Source organism: Chaetura pelagica, unplaced genomic scaffold (genome assembly GCF_000747805.2).
Source record: "Chaetura pelagica isolate M959 unplaced genomic scaffold, ChaPel_1.0 scaffold456, whole genome shotgun sequence".
In the NCBI taxonomy this organism is placed as follows: domain Eukaryota; kingdom Metazoa; phylum Chordata; class Aves; order Apodiformes; family Apodidae; genus Chaetura; species Chaetura pelagica.
In genome coordinates this window covers 138,467-154,613 of record NW_009953574.1, presented here as the reverse complement: position 1 = coordinate 154,613, position 16,147 = coordinate 138,467, and the positions used below count along the sequence as shown (strand labels likewise).

General features: G+C 41.4%; 1 protein-coding gene across 1 annotated transcript in view; it reads right to left on the bottom strand.

Annotated features, from left to right (window-relative positions):
• Positions 1–1,166: 1,166 nt before the first annotated feature.
• Positions 1,167–16,147, bottom strand: part of MTMR8 (myotubularin related protein 8) — a 31,631-nt gene continuing 16,650 nt past the window's right edge. Inside the window, exons 5-15 of the mRNA XM_009999676.1 lie at positions 13,791–13,948; positions 12,179–12,307; positions 11,109–11,243; positions 9,030–9,162; positions 7,525–7,634; positions 6,324–6,449; positions 4,631–4,680; positions 3,238–3,438; positions 2,676–2,804; positions 1,603–1,729; positions 1,167–1,451 (exon numbers count right to left, since the gene is read on the bottom strand). Of these exons, the coding sequence (XP_009997978.1) occupies positions 1,167–1,451; positions 1,603–1,729; positions 2,676–2,804; positions 3,238–3,438; positions 4,631–4,680; positions 6,324–6,449; positions 7,525–7,634; positions 9,030–9,162; positions 11,109–11,243; positions 12,179–12,307; positions 13,791–13,948 (1,583 nt within the window). The remainder of the gene's footprint in view (positions 1,452–1,602; positions 1,730–2,675; positions 2,805–3,237; positions 3,439–4,630; positions 4,681–6,323; positions 6,450–7,524; positions 7,635–9,029; positions 9,163–11,108; positions 11,244–12,178; positions 12,308–13,790; positions 13,949–16,147) is intronic.

Sequence of the window (16,147 nt, the reverse complement as noted above, 5' to 3'; positions counted from 1 at the left end):
ATGATATGTATTGCTCATGTCCCCATGTCTTGCCAGTGCAAATAAAACATCTGAGGGTCAGGTAATATTAACATCCAAGAGAACATTCGCTATATCGCTCAGCAATGTGATGTGAAGTAATCACTAGAGGCTCCATTTCAGTAATGCAACACACCTCATCTGCAATGACTGCCTCATGGATGGATGTGAGGAAAGGACATCAATTCCAGCTTAGAATAAAGAGTTACTCTCTTCCTTCTATTTAACCAAGACCATAAAACAAGAGAGAAAAATTCCTTATTATTTTTTTTCTCTACTTTCTCATTTCTAATCCTCCTTCTGTCAAAAATTCCTGTGTTACAGGCTGTCTTTGTGGCTTGCTGCATGCTCATGAGCAGTAAATGAGGTCCATAAAAGCTTATTCTTTGAAAGGTCAGCTTAGAAAGAAGGTACTAAGCTCAAAGGATCAGCAAGGATCTTGGAAAGCTGGCAGCAGATAAAAAACCTTGTTTAAAAATACTGACTACAAAGAAGACCAGGTACTACACTCTACACTGCAATAATAAAAATAGTACATTGTGGCCAGACACTAACATGGTCTCCATAAAAAGGCACAGGGGGGTTTGTTTTGTGTACCAAATATGCATAGGAACCAACAAATGAATCAGTTCTACCACAGGGTGAGGATCCATGCAGAGATTTGTTCACAGCTAAGAAATGATGATTTTTTTATCATTTAAAGATGAACTGAATTCTTTTCTCGTTTTAAGATGACCTTGCACCACCACTGAGAATAGACAGGTAGCACCTTTCCTGCTCCAGTTAAACACTGCACAACTCCTGAGCCCCATGTTAATTAATCAAGGTTTCTTCTAGTTTGAAACACCAGTACTGGCAGGCAGTCATAAACCTTTAACACACATCATGTTTCCACTGAAAAATGAGGATCACACTAACCCAGGGCAGACTTCTGGGCAGCTTTGGATACATCTTCATAGTTTTGGCTGCAGAGCAATGTGCCCCAAACCCAAGGCAGAAGGGCTGTCTTCTCCCCAGTGAGCACAACTCCTGCAAACACCCGTACCCACGCTGAGCTGGAAATGGTGGGGGACACCTGGGGGGACACAGCTCCCTCACCCCTCACCACCAGAAGTGCCTGGTTCACTGAGCACAGTTCTCAAAGCTGATCAGTGGTGCTGAGGCTTCCCATCCTTTGCTTCAGAGTCCAAAACGCCAAGAGCATCGTTAAGCTCATGGAGGTGGTGGTGGTGGGACAGGTTCTCCTTGTGCTTTTGGTCCAGGTCTGACATAACATTGCTGTCCCCTGCTGAGGCACCATTGCTCAGCACAGGAGGAGTTTCCCCTGTGTAATCCTGAGAAGTGTTGAGTATGGGTGGTTTTGAAGCAGCACTTCCTAGTTTAGATAAGGAGCAAGTGTCACTGGGCAAAGGACCATCGAGGAAAGGGAGTTTCTATACAAGTAAAAAGACATTAAAAAAAATTAATGAAAGTCATTGTTCTCAGATGCACATTGGTTTGAACCCAGCAGAGTCCATGTTCAAACTAGCCATATTTGCCAAAACCATCATGTGATTTTAAGAATTATTAAGATTCAAAACTCACATTTTCCAGCTGAGATGCATCATCCTCCAGCTTCATCTTTTGGCTGAGGCAGCTGAGCAGATGGTCCAGCACACACTGCTTTGGGTGCATCCCCTTCTCAAAGCGGTTGTACATCCCACACCAAAACCTTGAGAGCAGGGCAAGAGCAGACAATTAGGCAACCAGTTGTACACCACTGGCCAACAAACTAGATGCTCTTTCAAGAAAAAAAAAACCAATAAAACCTCAACAAATTGAAATTAGGAATTGGTCTTTAAAAACTACCACAGCCTTGGATTGTACAATTCAGTATCAATGGGCAAATTTTCATAAAGCTAAAAAAAAACTCCTGAGGAATTCAAGTCCTTCTGCCTTGTGATCTACATGCACTGGCAGGAGGTCTCAGTGCAGAGAAAATATACTGGTTTCTATGGCAGACCCAGTGGAAGCGTGGGCAGCTCACCTCCAAGCCCTCTGCTCTGACCTCCCTACCTTTATCAAAGGCCTTTGCCCACCAGTAACCACACACAGCACATCTAAAGACACATCTGCATCCCTCCCCTCAGGAGGGAAGAGGAGTGAGGCAGAAGCAAAGCCAAACGAACCACTTCAGCTGCAACACCCTGGCCAAGCACACAGACCTGGCAACAAGAAATCCCTTCTTGTGAAAACCATCCAGACTGCACAGGTTTGGGTGTGAGTGGGCACTGAAATCCCTGTTTGAAAGACTTCCTTAATATTTTTATTAAAAAGGAGGAAATTAGGAACTCTTTTCAACACTTAGATATCCTATCATGTAAATTTGGCAGAGCAGGCAGTCAGGGTGTGTGGAGGTCTATCTACACAACTGAAGTTTTTCTCCTTGCCTTCCCCCACCCTCTTTTTCAACACCAAAGAAAAAAAATTAAATGACAGTACCTACAGTTATTTAGCAATATCCTATGCTTTACAACTCTATGGATGAGGAATGGAGGGGAAAGGTAAAACAAACCATGCTAATCAGTGAAAATGCATTTTATTAATCCTGAATTATCAGTCTACATTACAAAGGAAGAAATGCCCCAATCCTTCCCCATCTTAAACAAGCAACTCACTGGAAACTGAAAGGTAGTGTGTTTGGTTGAAGCTCTTTGTAAGCTGTAAATCCTCTGTACAAAGGATTTCTCAATTCCTGCTTCTTCTGTACGAGGAAAGGCCACAGAGAATGGGTCTTCTCAAAGATTCTGTCAATTACAAAGAACACCTCATCACTAAAAAAATAATCAAGTTAAATAGATTAATAACTCTAGCTGTTCTAAGTAGAATTAGATGAAAGGAGCTAAGAATTATTTTACACAATATCTGATTCATTTCATAAACTCAAGATACACCACTGGGGGATTAATAACTTAAAAAGGACACTATCCAGTCCAAAAAGGGGCATCCACAAGTTTTACTGCTGTGATCCAAACTGAAACATCTGACTTTGGGGATACAATTAATCTATTTTTTTTCCCACATTGTAGAACACAAGCATCGATCACAACAATGTTTCCCCTAATCTACAATTACACTAAACAGACAAAACCAAACACCACCTGGCCTCTTCCTGACAGTAAAAGTGACTTCTGGACTGCTTGACTGCCAGACTGGTGGCTCCATAAACTGCCAACTCACTTCAGATCCTCACGTTCCTTATGACAGGTGCCAAGGAAGTTCCCAAACTGGCAGGAATAGACGTGGTCATGGATTTCCAGGAGGAAACGCTCATTGAACTCAAAGGAGCATGGGAACTGCTGCATGAGCTGCCAGACACATTCAACAAACTGAGTGAAGACAGGGGATACTTCTTTGGGGTCACCATTCAAATGGCCACACCTGGAGAGATGCAAACAAAACCAGGGTTAAATCCTGGGCTACCCAATAAAAAAATAATTCCCTCACCATTAAACAACAGGGAAGTTTTCTTCACTACTAGGATAAGAAGTTATTCTGCAGTCAGAAAAAAACCTGCATGGTTTATCTTGTAGCAACTGTACATGAAGGTGTGTCACCCTCAGCATGACTTGTTCTCCCAGAGCATGGTAGGAGTAACAAGAACTATGTGACATCCCTTTCCTTAAAGTGAAATTAGCAATGGAAGAAACTCAAAACAATCCTGAAATTCATGCCTCGAGTATTTTTTGTACCTATTGCCAAGTTCTCATATTTGGAACAATCCTTTATAAAAGAAGAATAGCAGGGTTTTTTGTTGTTTTGTTCTGGGGTTTTTTTCAGTCTTAAAGAAAGGTGAGAAGAATCCCTAAAAAAGCAGAAGTAATGACCACAGAACATTTCTTTGGCCAGTAATGACCAGGCAGAAGTTTATCTTTGACTGCTTCTTATATAGAAGGATAAGGGTGCACATGCTGCTTATTTTCCTCAGGTAAGCTTTAAGGGAACAGATACTTGAGTAATAAAAGCAGGAACCAGTTTCATTATCAAGAACAAAGCTTCAATTTTTTCCAAGCTAATAGCACTGAATAGACCAGTCCCTTCCATCTCATGGTCTTCTGGACCATCTCAGTTTCTAATTTCTGTCTGGTAAATATAACAAGTAGTAATTCAAGGTAATATCCCTGCTAGATGCAGGATATTTATAGGAATCACAGCATTTTTAATTTGCTGGTCAAACTGGTTTTTAGCACTGTATTGGGCTCAAGTTTCTGCTTTGAATTGGTAGAAGTCCTGAAAACCATTAGCTGAGATTTTCTTCCAGAAGAATCAATATCTTGCCAGAACATTAGCACTCCTCATACAACACAAATGTGATTTTACAGGTAGGAAAACACTCAGAATTCCATTTGTTTGACTGGATGATTTTATAAAGCAAAAGAAAAAAGCCCTGATGAAAAAGCAATACAGAGACTGGCTTTATGTCACCACCTCCAGTATTTTCCACATCTTGCCCCCTCTGTCCTGTATTTTCTTTGTTTTTCCCATGGGAGTACATGAACTTGGAAGCAGTGCATTAGTTTCTCAGCCAGGCCTTCACCCATTCTCTGCACCCAAGAGAAGTTGCTGCTCTTACCTGTGTGAGAACTTGTGGCCCATGGCAATCCACTCTTTCTCTATGAGAACCTTCAGTTGCAAACAGAGGTTAAAACCAGAATGTTACTTTGTATAGAAAAAGCAAGATAAAGCCCTCGATGTTAAACTTTAACAGCCTTACAACCAATGCTACCTGCTAATCCTACTGTTGTGAGTACAGCCACAGGAGTCAGTGAAAATAGTAATTTATAGAACAGTTACCCACAGTTATGGCTACAATGCCACTGCTGGAATCAGAAGTGACTTCAAGTGAGTCTAATCATATTTTGAGGGAGTTTCTATGTCATTACAATCATAATATTTAAACATACTGAGCTGAAATAGTTATTACACTGTGCTATTTAATTCACAAAAGAACATTGTGATATTCAGCAAAATAAATCAGCAACTGGAATGCAAGAAATGTTGAACACACAAACAGGAATATGAGAAGTACAGCTGTGTATTGATGAAACCAGAACCATCTGGCTGTTGTGCTTTTGAATGCCTGTGCTATACATAAGAAAACAACAAGGAAGCAGTATTCTCCTTACAAAATATGTCTTATAAGGAACCAAATGACTGATGCTGAATCCACTATCACTTGTCTTGCTGGATCATATTTAAAGATCAATTCCTGATATCATCATCCAGAGACTTAAAGAATAAAAGGTGGGCAGAAATTCAGAGTTCTTCGAAAACCTCAGTTACATTACTTTTCATTACTGTTCCATTTTTTACCCCCCTGTAGCACTCACTTAGGAATAGCCACTGTCACAGGCTTTCTGCATATAAACCATTTGCTCAGAGGACAGAGAAGCACGTCTGGTTTAGTTACTGCTCCTGTTCCTGCTCAAAACCATGTTCCTTAGTTCCTACAGAGCTGTCCAAAGCACAACCAAAGCCCAGGAAGGTATTTCATGCCCTGATGTAATTTTAAAAGATTGCAGTATAATCCAGAAGCAAAAATAATAATAATACAAATTGCACAGAATGCAAGGGAAGAGTCCTGGCAGTGCAACACACCAGAAGAGGCAAGATTTGCATTGTTGTGATTTCAAGGTTTCTTTTAAGTATCTCCTCTGGGAAAGAAGCAGCAGCCTGTCTTACAGGTATTTACAAAAAAGGAGATTAACAGAAAGATAACATCACAGACCACACTGTATTTATGCAGCTATGGCCTCAAATGAGAAAAAGCCTGCAGTAGAAGCAAATGATCAAATTAATGTGTAATGGCTTTACAGAAGGTCTTAAATTATGCAGCTTTTACATGATATACGGGTTCCATGTGCCCTGTGCACAAGAATGAGTTTACCCGATTTTAAATCCCAGCAGATAAGAGACAATTCATTGTAACAGTCTTAAATGACAAGCAGCTTCACCATTTTTTTGGTGGCTTGCTGCCAGAGTTGCATCCTTTTCTCACTCATCTCTTCCTGAAAGGTCTCATTAGTGGTGCTCATGTAGATCCTCAAGGAAACAAAGATTTGAGAACTGTAAATCAGCTGCTGCCAGTTCTGTGCCCATGCTGTTCAGAGCAATTAAAGCTTGTTTAGAGAATCAAAGCTGCTTTTATATAGGTCACCTACTATTTGTTCTAGGAAATGGCCTAAAATATTTAATTAAGGCCTGTTTACGTTTCAAATCCAGGAAGCACTTTCTTCTGTTTGGAATCCCAACATGTCTGTTCTTACCATGAAGCCTTTCAGAGTCCTATAAAAAGGGTCCAGGAGGAGACAGGCCAGGGAGCAGACCTGGGCTGTGCGGTCCCACCCATCCGAGCAGTGCACCAGCACACTGGCCTTTTCATCCCTCACAGCCTGTGAAGGAGACACCAGACAGAACAGCTTAGCAGCTTTCTAGGTTGGTTACTGAAATTAAACGCTACCCCTTCATCTGTGTTTACCTGACTGGCCTAAAACCCAAGGGGGATATTTGTCATTTCTCATCTGGACCATGGACATGCAGCATTTCTGGGCACACAGCCACCAACCCACAGGAAACTCCAACCAGAAGAAAACGCTGCTGTGTGCCCCACCAGCATGTCAGACTGTCAAAAAACAAGGACTCTCTGATCTGAAAACCCTCAGTCTTCTGAAAGGCCAAGAATTCCTCCTCTGAGGAAAAATTTGGTGGATGAGACAAGAACAACTGGACACACAGGGAGCAGGAACTTCAAGAAAAATTAGAACTTCTTCCCATAAGGATCGTAATTTTCCCTTTGTACCAGTGGCAGAAGAGAAACACGAAACAGCTTCTTATTTGCCACACAGGGAAATGTAGAGAAAATACAATCTTTACAGCAGGTCTCTGCTCTTGTCCCATGCTGCCTGGATGCCCTTGACCATCACTGAAGAGCCACGTGCCTTAGTGACACTTGTCCTTTTCCCTGACCTGCAAAGCCACCAGCTCTGCAGCAATGGACTTCCTTGAACAGGCAACATTAGCAGTCTCCTCACCACACAAAACCAGGAGAAAATAACCGTCTCAGCAATCCCTCATTTAAAGCAGAGCAGCCCAGCAATGAGCACAAGGTTATAAGTTGTTTGCACCACCAAAGATGTGTGATATAGAGGCGTCTATAAGTTAATTTATCCTCATTCTGTGATTCTATTAGTTTCTAATGAGTTCTAATAAAGCTTAGATAACTGCTTGTTACAATTCAGTGAAAAGGACAACATCTCAACCTCTACAGCATTTCACTGGGTCACAGAAAGTGTCCAGGAGAGAGACAGCTGGGTAAGTCACTCCACGTTCTCCAACTGCAGGATAAGGCCAACTTAACAGCAATGTTTTCCCACCTTCCCTCCAGAGACAACTTCACAGCCTTGGAGCAGTCCCTAACAGACAAGTACATATTTTTTAATTCACCTGCAGTTTGGGGTACAGTTTTACCTTGGCAAGAAAGACACCTGCATCCATCACAGCCTTAATGTGCCGTAACCAACCTGAGTTCTCCAGCCCAGTGAGGAAATCGCTCATTGAGGGGGACTTCATTTCACACACTAAGGACACAAACAAAGGAATTAGCTGATGCTCTGACAACACCATCTTTTTCTCTTTCCCATCTCCTCATTATCTCTTCACAGCAACAGAGCTTGGTAGATCCTGAAAGCTAGTATTTCCACACTATTAAGTGTCATCAGCAATATCCTGTCTAAAGGACACATAGAAACTACTGGCTGCACACTGAGATACACAAACTGTTTAACTCTCAGAGAACTTGAGAATCTGAAAATATCCTTGTTTTAAAGTGGTAACTCATTTTTTTCAGCTCAGTGTTTTTCCAACAAAGAAAGTGTTTGGCCATCTGTTACTTCACTATTAATCACCACCACACAAACACATCTAACAACCACTAAGGTGCAGTCACCACCACCCAGATTTGAAGAAAGAAGGGGTCTAATTTAGAGAGAGAAATAACACATCTAACCTTGAAGGCAACTCAGATGCTATATTGAAACCCAGCACAGAAAATACTTAATAGTCCTACAGTTCAGTAGTCCATAGCACCAGCGAAAGATTTTATCACTGTCAAAGAAGAATATGGGAGTAAACAAGTACTTATTCTGCCCCTTCTTCCACCACAAAATAAATCTGCAAGGAACAGGCAACTGAGGATTTATACTTGAGATCAGGACAACCTTTCAGTCCTGTGAATAGCCTCAATTTTCTCCAAGGTCACCACAGATCCTGCAGTGCCACCTGGCCAGGCAATTGGTAGAATCAATTATTCAACTTTTTTGAAGCAAGATGACCATTATGGTGGTTACTAAAATATTAAACTCTTGTTTCAGATGAAAGCATTTGTATTCTATTTTAGAAAACTAAGCAGAGGGACCAAGCAAAATTATTTGCAGCATCTACTCTGCCCTCTTCCACAGTCTCTGTCAGCACAAGGATGGTAACAGTGCTGGAAACCAGCTAGCAGAGCTTGCTGGTCTGATCCAAGCTACACCATCACCTTGAATGGAACTTCTCCAGAAGTATATTGGGAAAAAACAGGCCTGATTCACCTCTTGATCTCCAACAGCTCAGCCAAGTATTTCTTCTGCCCTGCTTTGCATGTTTCCCCAAGATCATACCCTCACAGAGTCGCTTAATTACCTGAGCTACTCTGCATTTTAATATATTTTAAAGTATTAAAATGCTTTAATGCATTTCAATGTATTAAAAACAAGTTCTGTAAAAGAAATCAGAAATAAATGAGAAATAAGAACTACTCACATATGAGATTAAAGTCTTCAGAAGATCATGCCAAAATTTTATTTCAAATGAGAAACACTGCTTAACACTGAAATACTCCAAACTAAACACAGCAAACCCAGAAAAGTCTTCCCTCAGCAGCTTAGGCCAGTTTTCTTTCAGTAGGTCACAAAGTAACCAGGAGCAATACCTACCTTCCAGGAGCTTCTGCAAGCTGTTCCTCATCACGTGGATGTTTTCTATGCCAATAAACTTGAAGCGGATGTTATCGTAGTTGTCTTCATTCTCATAACCCTTCCCAGCAGCCCGGTTGGCCATAGCATTTAGCTGTCAAATTCAAAGGAATGGGAAGAGGATGAAGAAGAAAAGAGGAAGTTACAACAAACAATAAGCAAAAATAAATGTGTTTTGCAAGTCCTTCTTTTTCAAAAATCTCCCAGTAAATATAAAACAAAGCTGTTAGTCAGACATCCGCTCCCATCTCCCAGACTTCACTTCCAGCCGTTTCCCTATTAATTATGCCAGTGTCTCCAGGCCATTAGTCAGATGCAGAGACTCATTAAGAGCCTGGCTAGAATTTCTTAGGGTAGGCAGTACCAAAACCATGCCCAGTTTCAGAACACTGCTGTCCTCTAAACAGGTAGAGACATTGGGTCTGCCTTAACTGCACAGCTACATAAAAAGTTGCAGACCAAAGCATAAAAAAGTGAAACTGGGAAAGCCATTTTTATGGGTAACATACATACATGATGGTATAGAAATACTAAGAGAATTCCAAAGCTTTTCACAGACATACATGCACAGATGAAATAAAGCCATCTGAGGGAAACATAGAAATATTAAAGTTGAGCAGAAAGAACACAGCAACCAACTGGAACTGCAGAACAGAAGTAGAAAAGAAGTCAGCTGCTCTAACAATTCCCCCAAACAGTACAAGGGCTAACAGGAAATCTTCAGTGGGGACAAAATAATTAAAAAAGAACACCTCAACCCCCCATTAATTGATTGAAGAGGAGAGATTTGCCTCCAAAGAAAGGAGAGAAAGAAGAGTCATATAGGGTATATACATTTTTAGAACAATTAAATAACCCTAGTGCTTCAGTTCTACCACTCAAAGCAAGTTATGTTGTGCTAGAAGAAGAAATGTGACCAATTATTAGTTGTCCCTTTTTCTCCCAATACTTTAGAACAAAACTACCATCAGTGATAGATTTCAGTGGAATATCTACCATACTGGGATTTTTCTGCAGCAAAAGAACATATATGATTGCTATAAACATATCTATAATCACAAAATAGATTCTTTCTAGGAAATGTCATACTACAAAAAGTCAAAACCATCTTGGAACAACAGGTGAAACAGTCCCTGTTTTTCCAGACAGACTTTTTTCCTTCTTGCCCTTGCAGCAGGGCAATACTAAATAGGGCAATACTAAATGTATAGTTTCTACAAAATAATTGCAGTATCTGAACAGTAAAGCAGGTTCTCAGAAAGCTTAATTTTTTAAATAATCAGAGCCCTTCTAAATCTTTGTTTTTAAATAATGTACTATGAAAATCCTTGTGTCCTAATTTGCTTTTATCAACACTCTCAATCAATATGTTTAAAAGACAATGATTTGAATTGGTTTTTAAATTCAGTTCCTCAAGATGACAGTCATTAGATATTTCATTTTGCAAATATTTCTTCAATATCCTCTTACACAAACACCTCAGCAATAACGTTCTAGCCCCAAATAGTGGCCACAGATCAGAATAGCTGAATTGCATTCAATTTCAAGCCACACATCATGAGAAAATGTTATTTTTACAGAGGCAAGAAAAATGGAAGAATTGCTTTTCCTGATTATTACCAGGCTCCATACATCCCCACTTCTTCCCAAGCCTGCTGGTAAATGCATGTCAGCCTCAGGAAACTGAATCATAAGGCTTCCCTCCAACTCAATAGACCAAGGACATAGTTCTCTGCAGGAAAATGCTTCGCTGTCTCATCCAGGTTGAGGACTGCCAGTTGCTTAAGGTCCTCCTTAAGGCAAACCTCAACCCAGAATCCTCCAGGAGCTCAAGCATTGTGGACAGCATTTCACATTGTACTTTTACTCTGCACAAGCATTCCTCATGTAAAGCCCCATACTGACCTCCTGGTCCAGGCCTGGCACAACGTAACCTAATGTCATGTAAGAGATCAGGAGAGCTGAGAAAGGATGACCTGGAAACAGTGCTACTAATCCAGATGCAAGCTTTATAAGTAGCCACAAACCCCATGAAGATACCTTTGGCCTTGTGTCTACAACATACATGAAGGGGCTCCCAGGGTTGGCCTCTCTGATGGCCTGCAGCATCTGCTCATCCTCCAGGCAGCGCGCGCTGAAGCCGGAGAGGGGCTGGCTGCAGCGGCATATGGCAGCCTGCAATACACAACAGCACACGTTGCTCTGCTTGCAGGGCATCTGCATTGCCTCAAAAAACACCAACTTGTTGGCTTTAAGAGTCTGTTTCCCTGAGAAAACACTACTTCAACAGCCACGCAGAAACACTCCTGGGATACTTCTCAAAGCTGGAAGTTTGGGAAAGCAGCGAGGCCAAGGGGCCCTGCTGCAAACTTCAGTGCTGCATTCTCAACCCCACTACGCTCTGCTGAGCAGTATCCCAAACATCAGCACTTCCCACATTTTCTACTTGCTGTCTGTTGCCTAAACTGTTCTTTTCCACAACTTAACTGATCAATTGTTACTGTTCCACACCCGAAATGCACAGAGGAGGCTTTAGGGAAATGTCACAAGCTGCCAAGCACAGCTCCACACAGCGGCCCAGGTCAGGGCACGCTTCCTCAGGAAAACAGCCATTTGACTGTGACAGCATTTTCCTAACATCTGCATCTAAAACACTGCTGAGGCAGCAAAGTCTACATTCTGGTTTTCAGTGGAAAAAAAATATGAAACCTTCACTTATTCTGAACTAGTGGGGATTTATTTCAGGGTGGTTCCTTCTCTTCAATACTTTGAAAATCTTGCTAAGTTAACATATCTCATTAAAACACAACACAAAACAGCTAAACACTAGATTAAAAAACTTCCACATAACAAAGCACTGCTGACAGCTCATTTTAAAAAAAATCCAGACATTAACCTTGGGTTTGGACCAGATCTGGATGCATCCCAAGTGGTTGTCTTTAACTCCCTTACTCTGTGCCCCGGAATAAAGCCGTTAAGAGAAGCACAGCTCTCAAATCTGAAGTTAATACGCTCTAATAATTATCTCATTCTTCCCTTTCATTAACAGGGGATGGACAAGAAGGGGAACCCTTCCTCCCCACAAAGACAGGAGACAATTAGCAACTAACATTGTTTTCTTTATATAAGTAAGAAAGCACCGGAATCCTTCCTCTGCTTCTGAACCTTGAACTTCCGATCACCACTGCCTTGTTAGCAGCTCTAGGCACCACTATCTCTGGAGGGTATGTGTTGCAAACCTAAGGGAGAGGAAAGAAGAACATTCAGATATTACTAGTTAGCAATTAAAGGTTCACATTTAGTTTATGACAGATTGTTTGCCATAGTGTAAAGCAGCCCAGGCATAGAGTTTCAAGCCACTGAGATGCATTTAGAAAAACAACAGAGGAACAGGCACAAAATCAAGGAACGTGGTGAAGGAAACAATCAGTTTTACAGCTGCACCTAAAAAACTGGGCTGCACAGTACACAACACTTATTAAAAGGAAGTTCTTTAAATCCATACATTTTATGGAAGTTTCTAGTTTTCACAAAAAGAGAAACAAAGAACAACTATGTCTAGCAAGTTCCCTCTAAATCTTCCTCAGCTCAAGCTGAGCTGGCAGCAGTCAGATAGCAGCCTCAGGGACCAGCTTCACCCCTTTTCCTCAGACCAGTGGAGACTTTTCAACACATACTTCACAGATAAGCTATCTGCCAAGTCTGGCTTTACTTTAGACTTGACAATTTTAAAAATTAAGCTGAAAACCCTGAGGAAATGCTAAAGCGCTGGCACTAGAGAGTTACACATTAGCAAATAAAGCTGCAAAATCATTAATGATTTTAGATGCCCAGATTCACATGCCCTAATAAACTAATGGCAAAAGCACCTCACATCCTATCTCAACCCAAGCATCCAAAGACACACATTTAAAACTACCAGTCACTTCTGACAGCATAGGCTTGTCTTTCTTCAACCCAAAGCATAACAGTAGAGAAAACTAGTGAGGGAAGGGGGCAGAAAACAGGGGGGAGGGATTCAAGACCTTGGGTATTGGTGTCTTCCTCAGAGTTGTTGCTTTCTCATTCAGACAGGAAGGTCTGAACATACACAACAGCCGAAGAAATAAAAAGGGAATAATTTGAAATAGCAGTTGCAGTAAGCTTGCTGAAAAATGCTTTCATTTCATGCTGTTTAGAACTACCTAGCCTTGCACTGAAGAAAGAGAAGTAACAGCTGCAGCAGCCAGTTGAGACTGAAATGACTGAGAGGCCTTGGTCATCAGAAGATCCAACCAAGAAATTAAAAAAGGCTGTTTTCTCCTTCTTTATCCAGCCCCTTTCCACTCTGCCCTTATTTCTCACCAAGCCAAATCACTGCTGTTTACTTTTCTTCTAGACATCTGTCACCAGCCTGGTGGGACAGGGTTTGAAAATACCAAAAGCAGCTAAGGGTACTTCAGCTTTTTCCTAACAGATGCTTTGAAATTTCTCTAGAAAAACAAGTGTCTGGTAGTTTGCCAGGGTGATCAAAGCAAACCAAGGTGACTCTGCAGCTCTGCTCTGTTCTTCCTTGGCATCATTATCCACAACTTCACATGACAATGATGCTGCTTCGACTAAAACCAACTGAGCTCATTCCTCCCCAGAGGCACCACTGATGCAGCAGGCGGAGGTTTGCTCTGTGTCATTAATAACAAAGCAGAGACACTGCATTAAATGGCTACCTTGGGCAAGAATTACCTCGTATTCTTTATTAACATCTGTTATTTCCCAGTAGTCATTTGGAATTCCCATTCGCTGGTAATCCAGCTTCAAATCAATCAGCTTCCATCCGATCTCCCGCTTCTCCTTAGACATCTTGGGGTTGTAAGAAAAAGCATAAAGTTCTTCAGGTTTCACTGGGAATATGAAAACATAATTAACTAGTTAGAGAGAGATACAAAGACATATGGAGAGGTCAACACACCTGGCTAAGGGACACCTATTGGAGAAGCACCCAGGGAAAGGCAAGGAGCTGCAGGTGCACCACAACTGGTAGAGGGACTGAAAACACTTCAGTCAAGAAGGATCAGGAGACTTGGAAATCATTCCCTAAGGAAGCCAAAGGGCTCACCGTACTGCACTGCTGATACATTTTAACAATGCTATTTCCTTAGGCTCCTCCCTCCTCAAAGATCAGAAGCATGAAGTTTTCTTTTCATGCTTCACTACTCTAAGCAAACTTAGACTGATTCACAGCCCTTCAAAAATGTTTACAATTGAACACTCCATGGAATTGGATGGATATTTAAGTTTCTTCACCTCACATTTACAGGTTGTTCTTTGGGACAATACTGAGTGCTGACTATTCCTACTGAAATCCTCAGGAATTTCCAATACTCAGTTCCCACATGCAGACAGATCCACTAAAACACTTTGTTAGAATGAATTAAAACTACAAAGTAGTAATTTTACCCCAAAAAGTTATTCCCTACTGAATTCACTGCAACAGGCACGTTAGACGAGATTTATATCATGAAAATTAGTCCATAAATTAAAACATATATTAGAGATTTATTTTCTGTGAAGGGTTCATAAAACAGCTCGTGCACACCTGTGAGTTCATCGTTCAACAGTGAGTTCTGAGCCGCATGGAAAACTTGATAGATGTCTTGAACTTTACTGTCAGCCCAACAAAAGCTTCAGGCTGTGTCTGACAAATGGTAATTTCTTCCTCCCTCCATCTCTACCTTCCCAATTTCCTTCCCTCTCTTCATAAAATGCAAATCCAACCAATAACTCATTCAGCTGATTCCCAAGGCAGCAAGTGCTCCACAGACAGAGTGAAACCTGTCAGAGGCTGATAAAGTAGCCAGGTTACCAGGCAGGTAACCCACAGGTGTCAGTCACACACATGCAAATCATAAATAATTATATGCTCTGCCAAAAAAAAATGCCATGAAGGAAGCATAGGTACAGATATTTTAAAGCAACACAAGAGAACTGTTAGAATCCATAAATAGAACAAAAGGAGCTACAGCATAATACACAAATAACCACAAGACAAAAGAAGCTGATGCAATCCCCTGCAGTGACAGCTCCCAGACTTCAAGACTCTACACAAGTCTCTAATTTTCAAACCTGAAATAACACTGACAGCTTTTAAACATAACACCAGAAACTTGACAAGATACAGCATTAGAACTTTGGAGCTACAAACACTCCAAAGCTCAGGGCATAAGGGAGATGCTGGGAATAGACACAAGCCTTCATTTCAACCAAGAATAACCTAAACTCAGCAAAAACCTTTTCTACTACAGCACCTCTATTCAAGCACTCTGTGCTGGCCAGCATGCAGCAGGCAGATGCCATTAATCCCCGTCCCTTAGACTAGTGACATAATTACAAGATGCAATTACAAATTATAAGGTCAAACTCCAAATAATGGTTCACTGAAGGAGCACCCAAAAACAGAAGCTGCCATAGACAGAAGCCAAGCAGGAAGGTCAGTGGATTGCTGTTCTGCAAGAACAATAAGGAGCTTAGAAATTCCTCCATGATGGACTAAAAAGCTGAAGCCAGAAGGGACCAGAGGCTTTTGAGGATGCTTTGCTTACAGTCTTTAAGAGTGACTCCAAGTCAGGGTAGCCAGGGTGAAGCACAGGGTTTCACAACTGAAAGAAGACAAACACTGAAGAGTAGCCTAAACATGCAGTTGGGAAACAAATGAAAGATGCCAAGGTTTAAAGCTTTATTTATGGGATTCCAGAATTCTCTGAGTATCTGGATCAACTGGAAAGGGCAGAGCTACTCCCAAACAACAGCTAAGTCACAGAAATGCCTGGGAACGGCCTAGTATGGGATATGACACATGGTATGAGCACCAGGAGAAAAAAGAGTAGCCTAAACATGCAGTTGGGAAACAAATGAAAGATGCCAAGGTTTAAAGCTTTATTTATGGGATTCCAGAATTCTCTGAGTATCTGGATCAACTGGAAAGGGCAGAGCTACTCCCAAACAACAGCTAAGTCACAGAAATGCCTGGGAACGGCCTAGTATGGGATATGACACATGGTATGAGCACCAGGAGAAAAAAGCCTGAGCTGCCACACAGCCTC